The 25,101-nt window shown below is 45.5% G+C and overlaps 1 protein-coding gene across 1 annotated transcript in view; it reads left to right on the top strand.

Annotated features, from left to right (window-relative positions):
- The window catches only part of LOC138266621 (allantoinase, mitochondrial-like), a 1,999,095-nt gene that overhangs the window by 158,163 nt on the left and 1,815,831 nt on the right, over window positions 1–25,101 (top strand). Inside the window, exon 2 of the mRNA XM_069215446.1 lies at window positions 7,433–7,608. Within this exon, the coding sequence (XP_069071547.1) occupies window positions 7,433–7,608 (176 nt within the window). The remainder of the gene's footprint in view (window positions 1–7,432; window positions 7,609–25,101) is intronic.

Below are 25,101 nucleotides of genomic sequence, written 5' to 3'. Positions count from 1 at the left end.
AGGGGGGCTGCAAGCATCCCTGTTTCAAACAATTACTGGTAGGTATTGTTGGTGTCATACCCCTCCGACCTCCTAGCATCACATGACACCAAGTAGCAGTGTGAAGAGCAATAAAGGCCCTCTGGAATTCCCAAGCCACTTTACCGCCTCCAGAGAGTTTACCTGTATAGATGGCCATAAGCAGTTGTATAGTCAACATAGGCAGCGTAGACAGGCATCCCCTTCCATTTCACATAGTTCTCCAATATAAGATTTATTACTAATAAATTATCCAAAGTCGAGCAGCCTGCTCTAAACCCTATAGCCTTAGAAAAAGCAAGGACTAGTTTATTTCTAAACTCCTACAGGAGGTGTAAAGCACAAGACTTTTCTTGTATAACTCTCATCCACCAGAATTAACCTTGGTGGCATGCTTCATCATGCGTTCTTCCTGTTCTGCAATTGTCGTGCTGCTACCAGTGGAGACGGGGTGGCAACAAGACTGGGGAGATTATTTGGGACATGTACATCAGGAACCTTGAGGCGAGAGACAACTTGCGCCCCCAGTGACTGATCCTGCATATACCTCTTGCTCTGTGCTCCCTTGTTGTGTGCATGGGGGCCTGAGGATGATCGGGTGATGGGCTGTGGGGAAGGCCCTAACTTGGGTGTTGGTAACCTCTGCAGCGTCTGTAACTGGCTTGCCTTATCCCTGATGTGCATGGGTGGTGCATTCTGAGCTACAGCCCTTCTGAAAGCCTCACCTTCCGGGCCCCTGTTGAGACAATCACATGCTAGTGTCCTATTGCGGAATGCCCTGGCCCCTCCCTGTCCTCCCTGTCCGAGTGTCTTGTGGTGGACTGGGTGAAGTGTGCTGGTGACACTCCCCCTCCCACCTTGAATACCCTGAGAAAGTGCAATTGATTACTTATATGGCACCTTATGGTAATGCGATTTGATCTGTATCATTATGCTAGTTTTGGCTGTTGAGTGACGAAAATGTGGCAAAGGAGAAAACAACTTTGACTGTGTAACTCCACTGTGTTTGCTCTTGGGTCCTGGACTATTTGTTATGATTATTTCACGTTTCATGTTTTTGAAACCAATAAATATGTGGGGAAAAACAGGCAATAGCAACAATGTTTCAAGATAGAGACAAGAGCATCTCTGCAAAGTAATGTTTTCCATTGCAAGAATAACTTGCTCACACTTTGTGAGGTGACTGTTGGTCATGTGTTGGGGTAGAGTACGAATCAGTAGGATTTTGACTCAATGGAAGGCCATGACTATGAAAAGGTAGCCCATAACAATCTACCCACAATTCTGAATGCTGATACCAACTGTGGTTACCACCTTTAGGCAACTCGGTTTCACTGAGGCTTCTGGGTCAAGAGAAGCTGAAAAGCAAGCAACATGGCATTTGGAATTGCCATTGGTCTGGGTTCGCACTTACAGGGGAGCACCCTTTCCTCTCATGGCAGTAAAGAATGAAAGGCTTCTCACGGTTGGTCATTCCTAAAGCCAGGGCACAGCAGAGACTCTCCTTCAGCTTGAGGAAGGCTTTTTCATAGTTGTGCCATGGTAGCAGATATAACACCTCTTTTTATGTAAGCTTCCTTAGAAGCTTGATCACTAAGGAAAATCTGAGAATCCAGTAGTGACAGTAGCACACCATTCCCAAGAACATTTTGACTTCTCTCTTCATTTTGGAGGGTTCATTTGCAATATGAACTTATTCTCTTAGGAGCAGATATTCTCTCAGATACACTATCCTTGCCCCTTTAATAGTGTGATGTCCTAGATACAGGACTTCCTTCTAACAGTATTGTAGTTTGGTTGGGGGCACCTTATGTCCATTCTCAACTAAGTGGTTCAACAGGGATATTGTATCTAGTCTGCACACTTCTTGTGTTGCTGATGTCACCAATAGGTTGTTGATATATTTGGTCACAACTGAGTTACACAGCAGTGTTCAGGACTCCAGTTTATTTTTCAAGATTTGCTTAAAGATTGAGGGGGATCTCTGTATACCCTTTAGGAACTCTGCACCATGCCAGAATTATTTTTTTGGACAGGAACACGAAGAGGAATTTGCTGTCTTCATGCAATGGAATGGAAAAGAATGCCTGGCACAGATTAATGACCATGCACCACCCATAATCACAGGGGATCCACAACTGTATTACAGCTGGCTTTGGTATCACAGGACAGCATGGGACAACATTATTAATCTTTGGCAGGTTCTTTATGCCGGCCACTTTTTGTTTGGTTTCTTGATCCCCTTGATAGGAGAATTACAGGAAGTCCCTAAAATCTCTTTTAAAATGCCCAGCTCCAAATTGAATTAAAGTATGGGGGTATTTCTAGCCACTGTCTTTGGTGAGAGGTTATATTGGTGTGTTTGGGGAAATTGAGCCATCTGTTCAATTGTAATCTTGATAGGGCAAACACATTTGATCAGGCCAATGTCTTTGCCAGAATAATCTCAGACATCCTCCTTTACAGAGCCCTGTAAGTCTGAATGCAAGTTCTCTTTCATGACTAACTCTACAACCCTGGCTTCTGAGTACTCAAATGGAAATTAGCATTGTTATCATGTGTTTGAGCTCATCACCATCCGTTAAGTAAATTATGTAGTTAAGTTTACACAAAAGGTCTCTTCCTAACATTTTAAATGGGCTAGCCTGACATACAACAAGCTGAGGGTCCTCTTCAAGGGGGCCTATTTTCACAGGGACCTCGACAGAAACATGATTCACTGTCTGTTTGTTTGCAATGCTTACAACTTGGACTTGTTTTCCCAAGAGGGACAGGTTTGGGACTTCCACTACCCATACATTAGAATGGGTAGAATCCATGTCAATTAAAAAGGACACAGGGTGGGCATTCACCTCTCCTTCTACACTCTGGTTTACTTGCAAAATTGCTCCAAGCATGCAATCTCACTCTCCTCTCAGGCACCGTTATTGTGACTGATCACACCCTGACTCTCCGACAATGTCAAAGAACGAGAGCTGTTGGAAAGTACCTGGACGCGAGAATAGGTTCTGTTGAGCTTGGACGTGTGCATTCGCATTAAACTTTAGAGTACTTAGATTATACTGTGTCAAGGAAGCTTATGGCATATTACACTAAGGAGCTCTTTGCATTTGCCTATTTGGAGCTTGCATAACATTCATTTTAGGCCCTTGGACGTTAAACTGTATTCAAGTTGGATTTGATCGGCACTCATGTTCCCAATAACCCAACCTATTACAATAATGACACTGCATGCTTTTCTTTGTCATAGCTATATCCATTCTCAAAATCAGGTTAACGGGCTACTCTGAAACCCCTTCTGGGCTAACCTCATCTGAGTCAGCAAGAATTTCTCCTTAATTGTGTTTTGTCTGTCTTCCAAAGCATCAGTGCAATACTTTTATTGCAGGATTTCATCTGGGGGCTTGGGATGCCAACAAATCACATTCTGCTGGATGTGTGAACTAATCTCTGGATGTAACCCATTAACAAACTTCTCATAACAGGCATGCACCCACTCTTGGTACATTGAATAGTTCTAGAACTTTTTAGCCAACTAACCATCTTTTGAGGAGCCTTAGTTTTCAAAATGTTAATCATCTGATTATACTTCTCCATAACCACTACAGAGGGAGCATGAGTTTGCATGTTCCTCTGCGACTCAGCATTCGGCCACTGGACAGACAACTTACACCCAGCCAACAAATCACTGGGAATGACAATATAAAAAAAGTATTCAAATCTTAACAAAGCACAAATCTGTCAACCTGTGTATACCACAGATCAGGCTTTTCTCTTAACTTTGGAAATTGATTTGTAAATGTGTAAACATCACCACCACTCCAATGTACGTGCACATATATACCCTCATGTACTTCTCTCCAAGGTAGGCTCTAACCTCTGAGTCACTTTGGCTATCCTCTTTTTCTGAGTCTCCTCTATCCTCCTTTTTCTTCTTTTTCTTTTCACTCTGAGCCCACTTGTCTCCGACCTTCTGGGTATTATTCCACAGTTGAATATGAGCTACCAGTTCTCTCAGCTGCAGTTTCAAACCTGGAGTTTGCATGTTCTTGGGGCATCTTCAGTCATGAACATCCTAAAATCATATTTTAGGGTCGTGCTTTTAGAAAGGTCAATACCAAATTCTGTAGCAATCCCTTCGAGAGCCTCATGTGCCACGCAAGCATGCCTAGAGGCTTCCTTGCAAAGAAACAAGAGTTCCTCATTGTATACATCCATAAACCCCTTCTCGAGCGTTCATTTAATGATTTTCTCCAACTGTACCTTCTATCTTACCACAGCTAACGTTCTTAAACTGGTGTCAGTCTCTGACTGTGACTCAAGGGCTGTCAGTCTCTGCAGTCAGCACACTCACAAGAGGATTTGCTCCTGTTTTGGGTCTTACTCTTATCTCCATAAAAATATTGATCCCAGATATGACAGTAGTCATGGTAACTAAGGGTGTGACAGGTGCTATAACGGCAATTACATTATTCTGGGGCAATGTCGGTGGAGCTGGCAAAGGAATCACTGGCATTACCTGGGGAGCTGAAAGTGGAATCAGAGCTAGCTGTGGATTTGGCAGTGACACAGAGTTTAACTGTGGAGGTGAAAGCTTACTAGGTACTCCCCACCGAGGAGGCCCTGATCAACCCGTGAACTAGCACTGGTATCTTCAAGTGGTGGGAGTCTCACAGGGGACGGACTTCCTACAGTTTGCGGAACTACGCTAAAGGGAGGTGGTGAGGTGTCCACAAGTCATCCAAGAAGTCATTATTCACAGATTTCTTGGTTTCAATGTCACCTCTCTCTTGTGCTTTCCTTCCCCTTGTTTTACACCCTAACTCTCTCAATCATATCTTTCTTCCATGCATGCTTTAGCAGGTGCTGCCCATTCCCATGCATTCAAATCTCATATTGGGCTTGTCAGCTAGGGGCTTTATATCATGTAGCACAGGTCTCAGAGTCTTAACTATTCTCATGTGAAAAGTACTATGTGGAGGAAACTGCAGGGACCCTTCATTTGCAGTGATTTTTTTCCATTGTTTAAGCCAAATACACGTGTAAACCGACAATGGTTATAATTTAATGAGGAGTGACTCCCTTGGGAGGGCCTCCTAGCCTTCATGGACAGTTATTCTTACATCATGACTAAATAAAGACCCTAATTTCTTGAACAAAATGTCATCTTTACTCTGTAAGTAGCACAGTACAATTAACTGAATGAGAAACAAAATACCCATCAGTTCTCAACAAACCATGAAGCAGATCATAACATCACTAACTCCCAATTTCAGCACAACACCACAAAACAGTCCACTCACAGTGTGGCACTGTCTTATGTTACAACCTATACCAGCGCTGCACACACACTGACTGAACCAATACTAGCAGGGCACATTATGATGCAACTTGCAGCACCTCACAGCAGCTCTCTAGGGAATTGCATAATGACATCCCACTGATGCTATTACACATAAAGTCAAATCTCAACCACTGGGAAATCATCATGACTAATGCTGTTGGCTCCTCTGTGCAAAATGATTAACCAAACACCAATTTCAGTTTACACATCCTCACAACAGAAGTTTAATAAGGCCCTATCTTTTTGTGTGGCTGATAGCACTTCATGGTCCGACACTACAAACCTTGACAGACAAGTTACAACTTAATATACTTAGGGGCATATTTAAGAAAAGTGGTGCTGCACCCAGTGCAGCGCAACTTTCCTTGCGCCCCCTAGTGCCCCCTGCCACCACCATGTGCGCACCGCATTTATAATACGGTGCACCATGGCATAGGGTAGGGGGCAATATCGTCAGAATTGAACCTGTTCAGGGTTAGCACCAAAAGTTTGGCGCAGCACATTAACTTACCAAAATCCGCAAACACTGCTGTGCTCGACAACACAATCAAAGATGCATAACCCTACTATTATTGCATTCTTAGAATACTGCAACAGCTCAAGAATGCCGGAACATTGCAAGTTCTCCAAACGGCACCAGAAGAACAGACGCGGATGAGTCTTGGGCAGATTCTGACACATTTTCGGAAAATTCTAACTATGCCTCAATGAGAACCATCAATCATCTGCTATAACTTTGTAGCATGAGAGATGAGGATGGTGTTTGCACCATACAAACTTTGGAACAAATACAAAACTCCGCTATGTCCGCTGGGTTGGACCTTTATCTCGAACTGAGGCTAAGATCTCAATTCAGCTATATTCTATGACAGTGAAGCAGAATTTGCTACACAGGAATGACAGAGAAGAGTAATGTTGCACATTGAAGGCTTATTAACAAATTATTAAAGTCACAATTTCAAATTGAATCAGTTAAGAGTAAAAAAGTAGTCACCTCAATACAGCATGTCTGAATATAATCCAGGCAATTCAGTTTGGCAAATGCAAGAATATGTTATTACAAAGTATGCTAAAACTCCATTCCCATTGAAGGAAAATCCCTAATGCTATGCTAAGGTTGTGGGTACAATGTAATATTTAGAAGCAGCTGGTGTCACAAACACAGCATCGAAACTAGAACCAAATGAAGTTTTCAGTCAAGAAAAGGAGAAATGCACTTGCTTCAGAAAGTAAGTCTATGAGCAGAAACATAAGAATCATTGGGGCTCGAGAGAGAGAGGGTTTTTTTGCCTGCAAAGGTGCAGTGGGGAAAATGCCTCCTAACTAGAGACAGTTTCATATAGTAAAAACGTGTGATTTCAGATAAATGATACATTGCACAGGTTTTCACTGAGAAAGAACCAATCAAAAATGCTGTACTTTGCGTCGATCTAATTCTCACAGATACTACAATGCCAGACTCTTCCATCATGAAGGCCTTCACAATATCTGGCAAAGGAGCATTCACCTCTACTTCCCATCCTGTGCAGGTGCTCAGAATCATCGACCAACCAATTAATTGCAACAAACATAACTTTCACACAGTAAGCTAAAGGACAATAATTTGCAAAAAACATAACTTTCACAAAGTAAGCTAACAGATAATAATTTGTAATGAGAACATGGTGTCTTTGGTGCCAGAAACATACACTAAGTAAAAAAAAACAACGTTGACTTTGAAATGGAGTTGAGCACCGGGGCCTCTCGTGTCAATGTTAAGATGCATTTCTCCCAACTATTGCTAAATTGAAAACATATAAATCACTTGTTTTACTAAATGTAAGTGTAAAATAACATGCACGCATATAAGAAATGGTTAAGCATATTACATGTTAACACATAAAGGGCAAATAATTGATAATGATTTTGCATCACCAATGTCATGGGGAAACTATTCTACTTAACCATCTAAGTGTTATAAAAAATAGCCAAGCGTTGATACTCAAACACAATAAAGAATGTGTGTTGCTTGCAATCCTCACAAAGTTTTCGTCAGTTAAATTTGTGCATCAAAATTGTGTTTCTGTGAAGGTGCTCCTGCTTTACAAGGTATGTCCATGATGCCAGTGGGGTCAGAGGTGAGGATTCTGAGAAGTAACCATGTGGTGTTGGGTGAAACCATCTGCCCAGCAGAGATCATCATCAATAAAGGCCAAATAACCAGCATCCTGCCACCTAGGAACCACACTTCATTCATGGGTGCCAAGGTAAGTGGTGTTTTGCAGTGAAACGGAAAGGAATATGTCAGCAGATCCTTAATAATTAAGCTATTTACAGCCCAGCTGTAAATGCACCTCTGCCAAGGAGACTCTGGAGGAGAAATTAAAATATAACTCCATTTATATTTTTGACACGTCAGCAAACGAAGGCTACTCATATATAAAGATGTTAATGCTCACTTTAAGTCCAGCTAGTCAAGACCATTTAGAAATTGTGAGACTATATTTTAATAGCAATCATGAAACATCACTTCTAGGAAGGAACACATTCTTATCAGCAGTACGTCTTAAGTGTCACTTTGCTGTCAGACCCCACACCTAACTCTTTAACTGGGGCTAAATACACATGATAGAGAGACATTTAGAGAACCGTGTTGAGGATTGTGAGGACTTTTTCAGACGGCCCAAGTGCATCCCTTTGTTACTGGACCTTATTTCTCACTAAGGTGAATGGCATTGGCTGCTGCGCAGTCTATCATTAATCTCCCCGCAGTGGGGGCCTACACGTGCGCGTTTTACAAAGTTTCTCCTTCTTGAAAATGAGCAGCGCCCCTTAAATGGTAAATGCATGCATTAAAAGAAAACAAAAAGCAAGGCTGTTAAAGTGGATGCTTTTTCTAAAGTGAGAGGCCATCTCTGACCCACGTGGCAGGGCTCGACTTTCTTTTGCTAATTTAAATTAATATGATGACTTTTTGCACAACAGCAGAAGTCTGTCTGGTTTCAGGATCCCTCACTGCATTTAAATAAAGTTTACTGATGCCTTTGACATCATAAAATTGTATCAGAAACTTTTGTCAAATATATTTTCTATTTAACCATGGGTGGCTCCTCCTTTAGGGTGGAAAGCGTCACCCCCTCTCCCCCACCCCTCCCACCAGCAGCAACAGCTGCAAAACCTCTACAAGGCAACAATAATAAACTGAGTTTATTATAGTTTCCTTGTAAAGGGGCGGGGCCACGGGGGTGACGAGCAGTGAGGGGGAGTACACAGCACTCCCCCTCAGAGCGCATGTGTATTTGGCCAGCAGTCTTGGGCCAGCCAAACACTCATCCGCAGTAGGCTCTCTCCAGCCCAGTTGCAGGGCTGGAAAGAACCTGCACAGGCTCCCAGGCTGCCTGGGCCCCAGCCAATCCTGACGATGCTTTGAGCAGTATCACGATTGGCCGCAGGGCAGGCTTGGAGCCTGTGCCTGCCCTCGAGGACAGAGGAGCAGATGGAGTAGTGCAGTGGCGAGCAAGGTAAGTGTTTATTTATTTGTTTTTTTTAATTTCATTTTTATTCCCATTCCCCCATCCCCAATGTGCCACCCCACCCCTTCCACGCACTTCAAGCCGTGACTTAATTTAACACTAACGTACGCAATAAAACAACATGCATTGTTATAAGATGAAAGATACTATTAACTGTACAACTACTTTGTGAATATTTATATGTCTTTGTTCCTCTCTCTTTTTCGGACCATTAATTTTAATGTGTATTGTTATCTCACTTTTATCTGTATTTTATATTGCACTTACACTTTTTTCTTGTATCTTTGTAAAGCACCCTGGCGCATTCTATTCCTTGTTCATGCTATAGAAAACTACAAAAATTAATAAAACCATTAACTTTTTGACCCAATGTGTTTCCACACAATGACTAGTCTACATTAATTATTCATCTAAAAGCTAGATTTTGCTAGATTGGAGGCGGGGATGAAAAGTTACTGTAACGTTTTTAGTGCTATCACACTGCATTTATCTATGTTTTACACAGTACCCCCAACTCTGATTTATATGTTTATTTCTTAAGCATTTGACGGAGAGTCAGCAAGTTATTTGTTATTGTGAATTAGCACTTGTGTAGCATACATGTGCAATTAATATGAGTACACCTTGTCCAGGGTATGACTTTCCATGTGTTTCCATCTCAGACCAGTGTGAGTTGTTTTGAAGGCTGATGCGGTCACTATAGTGAGTGTGCCACTTTCAATACGTTCTGAGTTTTAGTGTGTGGGTGGGACCACAGAACCTTACCATATTGTTTACATATTTCATAGTTTACTACAAATGGAAATTGGCCAGCAAATATTTGTGTAGTTGATATCTCACAATTGCAAGTGCTTTTGGTTGAATGTAGGATATTTTGTCTAAGCGGAGTTAATTACAGTTTGCATGTAGTGTGATATTTCGTAAGTGCACAATCTGCACCTGCTTTGAGTTTCAGCCCTCATCATAGGAAGTACATGAACATTTCACATACGTTCATAAAGTCCTAAACCGTCAAACGGGCATTTACACTCATTACCTCCCTAATTAGTGTTAAGTTTTGCCTGATGAAAATCCAGAAAGAAAAATAGCAGGAATGAAATTCCCAATTCAGGCACAATTGGAAGTTTGCTCGTGAAATGGAATTAGTGGTCCAATTATATTCGGGTATTGAGTGAGCTAGTGAGTGAAAGCTTAAGAGTAATTTTGAAATTGCGAGAAATAATTAGGATCAGTGAGAGTGTTTTTTGATTAAGTGAGTGAGATAGAGCATGTCTGAGTTAATGTAAGAGCACTGAAAGCTGTCAGGGCTAGCATCAAAAGGTCTGAACTTGTGGAGGAACATGGTCACATATAAGCAGGGCACAAGTCCTAAAAAAGGAAGTGGGGGGAACTAACCAAGTTAGGCAGTAAGCAAGTGACATCATGGCGTGGAACATCACAGCGGCTGACATCACGGCACATGGCATCTCATGTAGCATCACAGGAAGTGCCATCACAGCCCATGACTTCACAAGAAGTGACATCAAATCTTAAGACCTCACACAGGTTTAGCAGGTCTACCATAATTACATTTGAGCGCATTGCAATATTTAACAAATGAGACAGGGTTGTGCCAAAAATGAAGCAAATCTGATGCAAAATCTGGGCCTCAACGTACACAATGAGGGCCTGATTTATTATTTTTGCGGCAAAACTGCGCAAACACAGTTTTGCTGCAAAAAGTATAGCTCTGACTTGCGCCATTGCACAGCTCCAACCGGGCACCGTATCAAAGGAATGGCGCAAGCAAGGGCTAAACTTGGGCTAGAATCTTAAAATAAGATGCTAGCCATGTTGGGGTGGTGGTAGGGAAGGAGGAGGTCGTGCGTCAAAAAATGACACTAGCCTAGTTAGAGGCAAAAAAATGCCTCTAACCAGACTAGCGCCATTTCCTGGTGCACAACCACCAACACATGACTTCTATCTTGGGAAAGACAGGAGTCATGCCCACCACCCACTGGCCATGGCCATTGTACCCTGTGTCATACAGGGGCCCCCAGTTAGGGCCCCGATGGTAAAAAAAAAAAAAAAAAAAAATACCCAGAATTACTTGGGTTGGGTACCCCATCCTCTGTTGTCCCGGTGGTGTGGGTGGGGCTGCTCCTGGGGCTTGGGGAGGTCACCTGTGGACCCATTCCATGGTGTTTAACCATAGAAATGGGTCCACAGGTCCCCTAACACCTGGTCTGACCCAGGCGTTAAATAATGCTGCAAAGTAAGCTTCAAGCTTTGCACCATTATTTTGCCCCTCCTCCAACCCGTGCTTCATTTTAGCATGGGGGATAAATATGGGGCTATGGAGATAACACAATTTTTTAGATCGGAATGCCTACCTTGCAAACAGAGTATAAATCTGCCCCTTAGTTTTTAAAAATTCGGCCACTAAGAAATTGTCAAGAAGGTGAAACGTTGCAATGCATTAGTTCTGCCTAATTGGCTGCAGTCTGCATTTTAAAATACCTTATGGGGTTAAAGCACTTGCTGCACAGATCATTCTGTTCCCAGTAAATCTATGGGAATAATAATAATGGTGAGATAACTGTGTTTTCTCAAGTCCCAGTTTTGAATCAAAGTAGCATAGACGGTTAATGTGTCTCCTGCAAAGCACATCACCTAACATGAAAATTACAGATTTTTATTTTATGTAGCTATGTGAGTTACTACTTTTGAAACAGAGATCCATTTGTTACTCACAGCTTATAAATTGTAATCCTTCTAAAATGTCACAGAAAGCCACGAGGCTAAGAAGAACATGTGACTACTACACTTTGTAACTCTCATTGCCTTACGTAACACATTGATTTAGACATTTATAGGATTTAGTGTCAATGTGTGATGTGTACATATGATGTAAAGTGCTCTGACACCCTGAAATAGGATTGTAATTGTATTTACACAGTGATTACTACCCCAGACAGTGTTGAATGAGTAGCATTGTAAAAAACTACAACAAAATAGTATTTAAATTATTATTTGTGAAATTACAGGAACAGACCAACAAGTCTGACATTCTTAAGTGGATGAAAAACTCTTCTATACAGGGACTGAGCAACGTAAAATGCATTCCTCTCTCAATGATTTGTGAAGTGATAACAACAACATTGGTTCCTTTGTTTCTCCTCCCTTGCATTTCCATCTAGGTGTGAGGATTAGTTAGCTCCCTGTCAGAATAGTGGAACAAAAGGAGCCCTGATGGCCCATTAACTCAGCCTTTGTTATCAGCCCTGCTGGAGTCTAAAATATGAAAGCCCCCTCGCTGTCTGCGCCTTGCTGCTGGAAAACGAAAGTAGGCAAGGTGGTGGTGCTGCTGAACGTGTCCCGGTGTCTGAATATTACACCGGGACAGGTCCAATATAATTCAGCAGGCCCACTTTTTGCAGGGTGGATGGCGTCCACCGTGTGAAAACAGTGGGTGAACGCCCTGTACCCACGTGTACCACCGGCTTGTGCCCTGCTTAAGAGCTTAGTTGGCATACTGGAGATTACTTCATCTGGCACTCTACAAATAAGAAACAATGAGGTGCATAAAGGAATATGTTTACCAGTGGTGTCTGGTGACATTTGAAAGTGCACCCCTTTAGAACTTGACGCTTTGGGTAGCAAGGACATAGCAGTTTGAGACTTCCTCAATGGGGTGAGGTAGAAACTCAGAACATAGTAATGCACATAATTAGACTTAATTATTGACCAGCCAGTGTTCTTACAGTTAAAAAGGAAAAGTAATGCATGCAAAGCAATGAACTAAGCACAGAATTTCAAATATACACACAGTATAGAGTAGAGGAATAGTACACCAACTGGTAATATCAATTACACTGGGAAGGGTACTTTAAACTCCCTCTTCAAGAGAGCCTAGCAGATAACCAATGAAATGTTAAGGCTGAAGACAACTTTGTCAGATTAGCTCACAATCAATAAGGAAAGACAGCTGCTTTTTGCATGGCATATGGATTTTTAAAACATAATACAGAATTATATTGACCATGCATTATTGAAAACGAGACCAGTTGTCTTTCATGCATTTGTATAATCACTTTACTGCAATACACAATTTCACCAAAAATGATATGTGAAAGACAGGTTATTGTAGTCCCACAGAACCCTATCCAATACTTTGTTGAAATAGAGTTATTGTGTTTGGGTTACTAACCGTCTCTGTGAAGGGATCAGTGGCACTGTGGTAATAGAAACAAACCTATTATGTGAGTCACAATGCCACACACACTGCACTTAAAAGACTAAACACTTTAAAAACAAAAGCAGTCATTGTGATAGGAAAAACAACCAGTGTCTCAGTGTATCTAAAACAACTCCACAGGATATCATGGAAACAGCAAGAAGGCATGTTGCAAGCCGCAAGACTACAATTAACATTTCTAACATGGCTAAAATGTAATCTACTACTTATTTCCGAAAACCTACTTCTATGCACTACACTGAGAGAGCATATAAAGCAGACCCACTTGCAGTCTAGAGTTCCTAAGGTGAAACACTGCACTGCATACCTTGTTGACAGCAAACACTGTTGTTATCAGTGGAGGCATGAAGTCAGTATTCCATGTGAAGGTCACACAAGTGCTGCAGTAGCAGCCTTTCTCCTGAACTTGCCTTTATCAGCACTGAGCAAGATGAAGCATCTGTGAAATGTGCCACTAGTCGGCGGGACTGTCTTCTGGCCACATCTCAGGTGATATTCTGGGTGAAGGAACTCTCAATTAAGTAGACTGTTGGTGACTTATGGAGCTGATGAGGGAGAGAGTGAACCTCTGCCTGACTTTTTGGATTCCAAGAAGAAGGGTGGGTCAGTTGAAGGAGTGATCCTTTCCCCCACTCTGACTCCTGAACAGCAGAGGGACTGTTGCCAAGTGCTGGAACATTTCTCCTCTCTCTTCTCCCTTACTCCTGAGATTACCCACCTGTGTACCCATGATGTAGACACAGGGGACAATCTCCCAGTCAAGAACACATCTTACAGCTTGCCAGAAAAGGTGAGGGCCAGCATCAAGAGCGAGGACACCAAGATGCTGGGTCTGGGGGTGATAGTACCCTCCAGTAGCTCTGGTCCAAACCTGTGGTTCTGGTACCAGAAGCTGCCCCACAGGGCACCACACCTGACTTGAGGCTCTGTGTGGATTATAGAGGGCTAAATTTTGTGACCAAGACTAATGCTCATCCTATTCCCCGGGCTGATGAGCTGATTGACAGGTTATGGGCTGCCAAGTACTTGAGTACCTTTGATCTCACATCAGCTTACTGGCAGATCACCCTAACTGAAGTAGCCAAGGAGAGATCAGCCTTCTCCAATACAGAGAGCCACTAGCAATTCGAAGTGATATCCTTTGGCTTAAAGAACTCTCCTGCCACCTTCAAGAGGTTGGTAAAACAGGTACTTGCTGGGTTGCAGGCCTTCTCAGCTGCTTATCTTCATGACATAGCTGTCTTCAGTAGCAGCTGGGAGGGGCTCCTCTTTCACCTCAAGGAAGTGCCTTGGGCTCTGCAACAGGCAGGCCTGACTGTCAAGGCCAAGTGCCATGTAGGGCAGGGGTCAGTGGTATACTTGGGACACCTGGTAAGATGGGGTAAGGTGCAGTCCTTCCAGGCCAAGATGGAAAGTATCATGGCCTGGAACGCCTTCAAAACCCAGACTGAGGCCAGAGCATTCCTGGGCCTTACTAGGTACTATTGGAACTTTATCAAGGGATATGACACCATTGTTGCCCCCTTGAATGAGCTAACTCCTGAGAGGCAACCGAGAAATGTGATTTGGACAGATGCATGCCAAAAAGCATTTGACTCCCCGAAGCAAGCCATGTGCACAGCTCCTGAGCTCAAGGCCCCTGGCTTCCCCTAAGAGTTTATTGTTCAAACAGATGCTTCACAGCACACCATTGGGCATTATAGCTCAATGAAGAAGGCCTGGACCAACCTGTAGCCTTCATCTCTAAGACGTTACTTCCCTGGGAGCAGAGGCAGAGTGCTATAGAAAGAGAAGCGTTTGATGTGGTTTGGGCCCCAAAGAAGTTGAAGCCATACCTGTTTGGCACTCACTGACCATAGGCCCCTCAGGTAGCTAATGCAAGTGAGGGGTAAAAATCCATAACTCCTGAGGTGGTGCATTTCCGTTCGTCGTATGGACTTCAGGGTGGAACAGAGACCTGGGGTAGACCACGTCAATGCTGATGGTCTAGATAGGTTTTTCTGTCTCAGTGATGAGAGCTCCCTAGAGGTTGGGTAGCTCTACCCATTTTCAACTGGAAGGGACACATGTTAGACTTGGCATCCTTAGGGTGGTCTTACCCCAGACTTTTTGCCTTTACCTCCTGTTTTGTTGCTGTATCTTTTTGTTGCTCTTAGGACTCTGAGTACTTTAGCTCTGTCAGCCAGTGCTAAAGTGCAAGTGTTTCTCCCCTGAACATGATAACATTGGTGTATCCACAATTGGGATATTTAATTTACTTGTATGTCCCTTGTAACATGGTATACCATATACTCAGAGCCTGTAAATTAAATGCTACTAGTGGGCCTGCAGAACTGATTGTGCCACCCACTTAAGTAGCCCTGTAAACATGTCTGAGGCTTACCACTGCACAGCCTGTGTGTGCAGTTTCATTACCACTTTGACTTGGCATTTAGAACCTCTTTTCAAGCCTTAAACCCCCCTTTCATACATATAAGTCACCCCTAAGGTAGGCTCTAGTTAGCCCATAGGGCAGGGTGCCATGTAAGTAAAAGGCAGGACATGTACTCTATGTTTTACATGTCCTGGTAATGAAAAATTCTCAAAGTCGTTTTTCATTACTGTGGGCCCTGCTTCTCTCATAGGCCAGCATTGGGAACTCCTTAAAATACCTTTCAGCTGTAGTTCCTGATCAGAAAGGAGTAGCTCTCTCATGTTTGCTCTCATTGGAATGGCAATGATAAATCCTCTTTACTGGTAAAGTTGGATTCCTTATTACTATTTTAGAAATGCAACTTTAAGAAAGAGGGCATTTCTCTGCTCTCACTGCCCTGTGTGTCTATAGCCTTCCTCCAATACACATCTGGCCTGGGCTGGGTAGCAGCTACACTTGTGCATTCCCTTTAGACACCCACAATACAGGATGCTCAACTGAATCTGCATTCATCAACATACTGATAGGTCTTCCTGGGGAGGAGGTTGGAAAGGGCTCACACTTACACTTTAAAGGGTAGTGGCCTAAGCCAACACAAAGGGGCTGATTACCTCTCACTAATAGCCTGGAGCTGGGGCTGGGATGCGAGGGTTAGACCTGTGCACTTCAGAGAAAAGGTTTTAAGTTATCCTCCACATCAAAGGCACTTTTTGGTATACGTACTGGGTCTCCCACCCCCTAAAAAGAGTACACTCTGAACCTGGAAGAATCTACATTGGTGTAAAGACTGCTGCACTGAAGGACTGCCATCTTGCCAGGCTTGACTGTTCCAAGGGACTGGTACTCTGCCTGACGGAACTGCCCACTGTCTGTTGACCTCTGCCGGGCTGCAAGAACCAAGAACTTCCCCAGAGTGTCTCCTGGCTTGCCCCCTGTTTTCCCAGAGGTCTCAGGGACATCAAAGACCTCATGAACAGCACTTCATCACAAACCCGCGCCACTCTGACAAAGTAAATCTTTGTTTGCGAACCCTCCTCAGCAAGCGTGGTGCTTCCTCATAGCCCCCGTGCCGCTCTGGTGTCTGCTGTTTAGGAATTCCCTTAAGCAAGCGCAGCGCTTCTTCACAGCTTCTGTGCAGCTCTGCTGAAGTGGTGCCTGCCATTAAGGATTCCAAAGTTAAGGATTCCCCCTAGCGAGTGCCTTGCTTATGCGCAGCCTCATGCCACTCTGCTGACGTGGTGCCTACCCTTGAGGATCCTCTCCAGCAGGAGTGATGCTTCCAGGTAACCTCTGTACCACTCTCTGAGACTCACCAAGCGCTCCTTTGGAAGAGTGCTCCTCTCACCTTCCTTCCGCTATGTGCCCCTAGGGCTGTGTGCCATGTAACTATAAGCAGGGACCTTATAAAATAATTTTATAAGCCCTGGTGAGGTAAAAACAGCCAAATGTGCTTTTCCCTCATAGTAGTGAATGGCCTTCATAGGTTAGAATGGGGAGACTGTATTTTAATTTTAAAAAGTCCCCTTAAGTGACAGATACAAGAGTTTGGTATCAAATTAATTGTTATAATAAATCTCACAACTTCCAGTTGTTGGATTTAATAGAACTTGTTCAGGTAAAGAGTTTTAAACTTTACCTGAAAAGTTGCCAATTTCCGCCCTGCATTGATTTTGCTGCTGTGCTCTAATTGGCCAGCCTCTGGCAGCCTGGCCAGGCTGCCTTGATGAGGTGTGAAGTGGCCTGGCTTCACACAAAGAGATGTGCCTGTGGGAGGGAATCTCCCCTCAGCAGATGGTGAGGTAGGAAGGGGAGGGCTGCCAAACTGGTCTTAATGGCAGGGAAGGACATTTGGAGTAACCCAGCAACACCCCCACATCCTGCAACCCCAGACAACTAGGTGCCCCCTTGATTAGATTAGGAGAGGGCAGGGGAGCGGTGTGTTTATGATTTTTAGCCACACCAGTGGGTGGGCTCACCCAGATGTAGCCTCCAAAAATCATTTTCAGCCATAATGGATTTATGAAGAATGTTGAATCCTGGGATTGATTTTTGCCACACTTCTCAGGAAGTGGTCATCACAGGGGGAAGGACCCTGCACCGGATTAGAGAATCAGGACCCCCCTGTTTTTCACCCAGGAGCAAGGATAAAACTGGCAGACCTGCACCCACACCTCAGTTCCCTACCACATCCCTACCAGGAAGAATTACAGAAGAAGAAGGACTGCCCTGCTGGACCCCTGGCCTGCACCTGGACCCTGCACTCTGAAAGACTGCCCCAGCTGCACATTTGGGCTTCACCACAAGAAGGACTTTGCCTGGCTTCAACTGGTTCAAGGAGGGATTCCCTGTTTGCTACAGGTAAAAAATTGCTGCACCAACTCCTGAAGAAATCAGCCATCTGACCACTGCCTAGTGGCCAAAGAGGAGTTTGCGCCAGGTGCATTCTGGGAGTTGTAGTCCACACCCCCAAGGATCATCTCAGAGCTTCTGGACCCTTGGGGTGAGCTGTGGACCCCAAAAGAACCTTTAAAAAACATCTTGGAGAAGACCCAGAAGTTTGGAGAAGTTTGGAGAACTTTTGTAAAAAAGCTCCATAGAGGGACCGACCCGCTGCGTCAACTCTAGCCGGCTTGCCTCAACCGCGACCCGGCCTGATTTGCAGGTTCATCCTGGTGAAGAAAATTTCCAAAAAAAGAGACTAAGGTCCATACGTACAAACACTTTTTCCCATAGACACAGAATGGGGAAAAACCTGTGCTACATCTGGCCCTAAGTCCGAACGTACAAAGTTGACTGGGACCTCCCAGCCAGCGTATCCGAGGAGAGCTCCAAGGACGTTGGATCAAGATCCAGGTTTACCCCAGTCGAAGGATTTTCACCTTGAAAAAACGACTAATTCCGAAGGTAAAAATCTCCACCGAGGATTCCCGCAACGCGTATCCGGAGAAGGGTTCCAGGAAGTCAGATTGGACTGGCAGGTTCGTCCCACTGAAGAAACTCTTCAGAAAAACGACTAAGTGAGAAGGTAAACTTTTGACCGAGGCCTCCTGTGGCCTGTAGCCGAGCCGGGCTCCAATCGCAATCAGCCTTAAACTTTGACTTTGCCCCGGTCGAGGTGCAACCAGATGACCAGATTGGTGCTTTTTGTTTCTAGGTGCTAAAAAAACAATAATTCTTTAAAAATTCATATCTCCGGTTCCCCTTATCCGATTTTATTCGATTTTGTGTCATTTTAAAGATAAAAATATAATCTATTTTCATAAATTGGTTTTGGATTTTTAAACTCTTTCCTGTGTTTTATTTAATTACTGTTTTGTGTTATTTGAATGCTTTATACTCTGTCTCCTAAGTTAAGCCTTGTCGCTCGTTGCCAAGCTGCCAAGGCTTGAGCTGTGTTTAATTTACTGAGACCTAACTGGACCTAAGTGGAGGTCAGTGGCCTATTGCTAAGTGTAGGTTCCTACCTGCCCTTACCAATAACCCATTTTCCAACATTTATGAAAAGGGGGTGATCTCTCAGCTCACTGGAAATAAGGATTTTTTTTTATAAACATCTTTATTGATTTTATTGCTGCAACAGCGTAACAGCATGTCACATCTATGCCTTTTATATAACACAATGCACTATTCTGGGGCAAAACTTCAATCAATCATTCCCTTAACCCATTGCACATTTCAAGGAGTTTAACATTTAGTTGTCAGTGTCCTAATCTAAGAGTCCTTTCACTATTAGGCATCACAAAACCCCTCCATTTACCCAACACTTTACTATATTTGGCTGGGCACCCCCTTGTCTCATAGACCAGCTTCTCTTGATGGGTGCACCGGTACACTCCCGTCACCATCCGGCTAGTGCAGGGGCCTTATCTGATCTTCAATTGGTGCAATATCACTTTCGCTACCAGAACGCCGTCCCTAAGAAGGTACGGTCAGCCCTGCTGCTCCGCACTCCCTTGAGGACCCCCCAGCAGGAGTTGCAATGGGGCCATCTCCACCTCTATGGTCAGCCCATTGTAGAGTTTAGTGGTCACTGCCTGCCAGTAATCCTCTATGCACAGGCAAGCCCACACTATGGGGTAGAAATCTGCAGTAGGTCATGAGCAGTGTGGGCAGGCAGAGTGTGTCTGAAGACCCACCCTTTGCATTCTATTAGGGGTGAGATTTGCTGTGTGTGAATAGTATGTTTATACCAAGAGGAGGTGGGAGGCTATGGTTTGGCTCCTCTGGGCCATCAATGCATCCCAGCAATCCTCCTCCATCTGCCCCAGAAACCTTCCATCGTTCTCTAATGTTCTGAGTACTATATATGTGGGACACCCTGCCCTTGCCCAGACCACCCATCAGAACCTTCGCTTCCACTAGGCTAAATTCAGGGAGGACCGTGCCTGTTTGAATGTGGTCCCCCAAGGTGTGTCAAAGTTGTAGGTATTTGCGGAATTGAATATTGGAGAGAGATTATTGTTGTTGCAACTCCTCAAAGGAAACCACATGAGAGCTCCCCCAGACGTCTCCCAGAAGTGAAATGCCTATGGCATCCTATGTATGGAACCCTTCTAGAGCGGAGACCTCTGGGAGCCATGTTCCCCGCCACAGGGGGGTGTGATGGGTGACGTTTGCCACCCAGCCTGTTTCACTTTGGGCTGCTCTCCATCCTGTAAACACCATCCTTGTCACCTCAGGAATCTCTCTGGGAAGAGGGGAGCCATATAACAACTCCAGGAGCTTAGGAAAACTCAAGGTCAGGAGTTCAAGCTGGTACACCGGGTCTGACCATCCGCTTCTCAGCCAGTCATTAACTATTAGTAGTTGGTTGGCTAAATAATAAAGGTACAAATTGGACATTCTAAGTCCTCCCTCATAGATGTCACACTGACAAATGAGGAATGCGGTTCGGGGGTGGGAGTTCTGGAGAAGGTAAAGGAGTCGGGGGAGTATCATTATCTTGTACAGGGCTATTCTCCCCAGAATATTAAGTGGCAGGGTTTGCCATCTCTTAAGTTCTTCCCTAATCTTCTGGGAGAGTGGCGTGATGTTGAGGGACCATGCCAGCTCAGATAGCAGGGCAACGGTAATACCCAAATACTGGAAGCTACTGCGCTGAATGGGAATATTGTCTTGCCAATCATAGCAGTCTCTCACGGGGTGCAGCGGAACCAGCACAGAATTGCCAGGGTTTAGGGTCAGGCTTGAGGCTTCGGAGAATAGATTCATGAGTTGTAAACACCGGTGTCCACTACTGACCAGGTTGACCAAGTAGAGGAGTACATCGTTGGCATTTAAAGTGATGCTGTTTTCTCTACCCGTGAGCCAGGCCCATCTGTCAATCAGCGGATCCCCTCTTATAATCTTCGCGAGTGACTCGATCACTGATGCAAAAAGTAGTGGGGATAACGGACACCCCTGACGTGCCCCGCTCCGAATGGGGGAGGGGTCTGAAATTGCTCTGCTCACGTGCACCCAGGCAGATGGATTGGAGTAGAGGAGTTGCACCAGCCTCTAGGGCCAATCCCTGCTTTTATTAGTATCTGAAAAAGGTACGACCAATCAACCGTGTCAAATGCCTTTTCAAAGTCTATGAGGAGCAGCGCCAAATATGGGGGCAAGGAACGGCGGAAGGCCAAAGCCGCTTGAAGCCAATCGGAGGCAGTGTCAGGTGCTTCTGGCAGACATGAATCCGCATTGTTTGGGGCCAATATAGTATAGAAAACCTTTATTTTAGTGTTGAGGAGCGGAATGGGGCGATAGGCCGAGCAGCAAACTGAGGGTGTTTCGAGACATCGGGATCACTACAAGTGTGGCTTGGTCAAGTTCTAAAGGGTAAGTCCCTGTTTGCTCTGCTTCGGCATACAAATTTAACAAATGCGGAGCTGGATGATTCTTATATTTAGTGTAGAATTCTGCTGGGAATCCATTGGGTCCCGGCATCTTGCTTGGGGCCAATGCCAAAATAGCCATTTTAATTAAATCCAGTCTAATGGCTTCATTAAGGTTCTCTTGCTCTGCACAGAGATCCAGGGAACCGACACATCGCAAAGAAGTGGAGCCCCCCACTCCGATCTGGGTTGCGGGCACTCCACATAAGCGGAAAGCCCAGGGCTATAGATAGGGGTGTCGTATAGGAGCTGCCCACTTGTCAATGATTTCAGGTATGATTCCACCAACTAGGGGTTGGGACGCCAGCCAGTATGGAAGCTTGGCATTTTATCCCCCCCATTCATAGATCCAGGCGGTCGAGTCTCGCCACATGTGCTTCGTGGATTCAAGAGTAAGGTGGCAGGTTTCTTCCCTAATAAACCCCAGTTGCCAGGTGATAACTGCATTGTTGGTAGGGGAGAGTTGCATCTCTAGACGCAGTGCCTGGTCCTCGAGTCCTGGTTCGTAGTGCGTTCCTTCACCCTGAGAAGGTGCCTAGCATGCCCTTGAAGGGTAGCTTTGCATGCAGCCCATAAAGAGCCTGGCGACTGCAATGAGCCAACATTGTGTGCAAAATAGAATATGTGTTCCTCTTTTAGGGTGCTAGCACAGGTTTTGTGCTGACGATCCCAAGCATTCAACCTCCACATGGGGCGTTGGGTCCTGTCAGAGTCACATCTCCGTACAAGAAGTGGTGCATGATCAGAGATTCGGTGTGGGAGTATCTGTGTGTCTGTGACCGAGAGGATGTCTGGGGCTGGCATAAGAAGGAGATATATTCTTGTGTGTGTATGATGTGCTGCTGATGTGTGCATATACTGTCATACTCCAGGGTGCCAGACCCACCATACATTGCAAAGGCCCAGGCCATCGGTCCGGCAGTGGAGTGCCTCGACCCGCTGATGGGACACTGGTAGCATCCGTCTCCAGGTTTATGATTGTGTTTAAGTCACTTCCCAGTAGTTTTAGGCCCGGTGGGAGTTGTGATATAACCTCTTGGAGAGTCTCCAAGAACTGCTCCAGGAGGGGTATGTGCACTCAGGAGATTAACCGGTTGGCTGCTCAGTGTACAGACACAGCCACATAGCGACCCTGCGAGTCTCGCAGTGGTCACCATGGGCAGCAAACGATGCAGCAGTGTTACTAGTTCCCACGAGCACCTGTAAAGGCTTACATGGTATACCCTGTCGTAGCCACCACGCAGGAGCATGAGGCATTGAGTGCCCATCAGGTGCGTCTCCTGAAGCAACAATATAGAAGGGGTAAATCGACAGGAAGTGCTAAAAACCACTGAGCATTTAATCTTATCAAGTAGTCCATTGACGTTCCAAGAAATCACTGTATTAGGGACCCAGGAGTATGCAAGGGTATGGTGTTTGATTGCATTTAGAACTTCATGTGTGTTTCGATTTCCAAGGAAATGGGTCTGTGGGCGGGGAGCCCATCTGTGAGAGTCATGCACATAGAGGAAATCTAATTGCATGATGTGACTTCCTGAAAGAAAAGAGTTAGTACATAGAAAACGCAACTGTAACTTACTGTCTAAACTTGGTGCAAATCATTCCCCAAACCCTCCCAACCCCCCCCACCCCATACTTCTAACCCTGAAGTCACCCAAAACTACAACCTCGAAACCAAAGCCAAGCTGTCTGTAGTAGGTGTGGACTCCTCCGGAAGTCAGACTTCTGCAATCAAGCCCCTGTCATGACCCCATTGTAAGCCATAAGATCTCACCTGCATCTCTTGTGCCCAAATAGGGGATCATTGTTAGTTGTCCACTCAATAAGGGAGAGGGAGTTTGGCTAGGGCATTTATTTGACTGATCTGGCAGAGGCTATTCCCCCTCGGTGCAAACGGATGAGGCCTGTCCCAGGAGGGACGACGGCCCAGCGGAATCCGCCGCAGGTGACCGGGACACATCATTTTGCTTTCTCAGGCAGGACCGAGTGCAGCCCCGCCTGCGCCTCGGCCCCAACGAGCTGCCTCGCTGGGCCACAGGGCACCCCCAGGGCAGGGGGTTTTGGGGTGAGGGGGTAAGGTGTTCCCCTCATCTGTGAGTCAGTCCCAGGGAGTCTCTGGTGAGTCAAAGAAAAAGGATTTCCCATTCAGTAGGACTTTGAGGCGTGCTCGAAACAAAAGCATATAGAACAGCTGCATCGCTTTGAGCTTTTGTTTGATCACCTCATAGGAGTGGTGTTTATTCTGCACCTCATGTGTATAGTCAGGAAAAAGTTGAATTTTAGAGTTTTCCCATCGAAGGTAAGACTGCGCTCTTGCTTCTTTGAGGATGACATCCCGATCTTTAAAGTTAAGGAACCTGGCACTCATCCGTCTTCTCTGCCCTCCGGGAGGAGGTCTAGGCACAAGTGCTCTGTTGGTCCACTCAATTGTAAACCAGGGGGACAACGTGTGGGTCGGCAGCCAGGTTCGAAGATACTGTTGCAGAAACTCAAAGGGATGAGTTTCTGGAACAGTGTAGAGTATTATGTCTGGAGCAACTTTCAGCATCCCCGGCTCTATGGTGAAGTTCACCTGTGCAGGTCAGCAGCTGGGCAACCTTAGATTTAAGATCCACAACCTTGTCGTCTACTGTTGAAACACAGTCTTCCACATCTTTAATGCGGCCCACCGCTGTTCGCAAGTCTTGCCGGAACAGACCCACGTCTACATGCACCTCTCCAAACACCACTCCGCTCGGATCGTGGCCAGGGCTTGGTACTCATCCAGGTATCTTCTCCCCTCTGGCTCATCAGGGAAGGTGAAGCAGGCTTACACAAGGCAAATCAGGTGGCCAGTCTGCCGGCCACCTCACACACAACCGGATCTCCAGGTGTAGGCTCAGTGTAGGAGGAGCCCCCAGCCCTTGCTCCACGCCTCTCCAGTCATCTTTCCCTCCTCGGGCCTGCGACCGGCTGTGCTCCTCTCTTCCTCTGTCCTTTCTCATCTGGGGCAGTGGGCGATGCTGCAGGCACTAGCGAGGCAAGTGGTCGACTTCACTCGGCCGCCTCATGATCAGCGGGGTCTCTGGACATAGACCTGGCAGAGGGGACACCCCCAGCCCAGGTCCGTCATTTCGCCGCTCACCTCCCCGCTGTGGACTCACAACCTGCCGCACGTCCTCCCTCTTCCGTCTCCCCCCTCCTGATGTAGATGCAGCCATAGTGGGCACACCTGGAGCAGGAGGCCGCTCCCGCTCGGCCGCTTCGCGATCAGCCAGAACTCCACTAGTAGGCCTCCGTGCCGCACTTCCCAGCCAGGCCTCTTTCACCAGACCCCCCGGCCTGGCACAACTACACGACCTTCCGGCATCTTTAATGCCGCAGTCCTCCCTTGGGACATTCAGAGGGGGTTCAGCCTCATAGTCAGGAGTACTGGATGCAGGGTACTGGGGCTAGCAGCAGCGGATGACACAGGGGTCCAGAGCACTCTTAAAGTGTGGCCGTCATCTTGACGCCCGAAGCAAATCCCTCTTGGGAAATTCTTCAAGAAAGTAGTATGATTGTGTAGGAGGCTGGCCTGGCTTAAAGTGGGTACCTTGTGGTACTTACACCTTGTGCCAGGTCCAGTTATCCCTTATTAGTAGAATAGAGGTGTTTCCAGCAGCTTAGGATGATAGAGGTAGCTATGGCAAAGCATCTTAGGCTGAACTAGGAGACATGCAAAG

The sequence above is a fragment of the Pleurodeles waltl genome, chromosome 11, assembly GCF_031143425.1.
Source record: "Pleurodeles waltl isolate 20211129_DDA chromosome 11, aPleWal1.hap1.20221129, whole genome shotgun sequence".
NCBI lineage: Eukaryota > Metazoa > Chordata > Amphibia > Caudata > Salamandridae > Pleurodeles > Pleurodeles waltl.
Note: the sequence above shows the minus strand (reverse complement) of the source record. Positions and strands in the feature narration are given on the sequence as shown.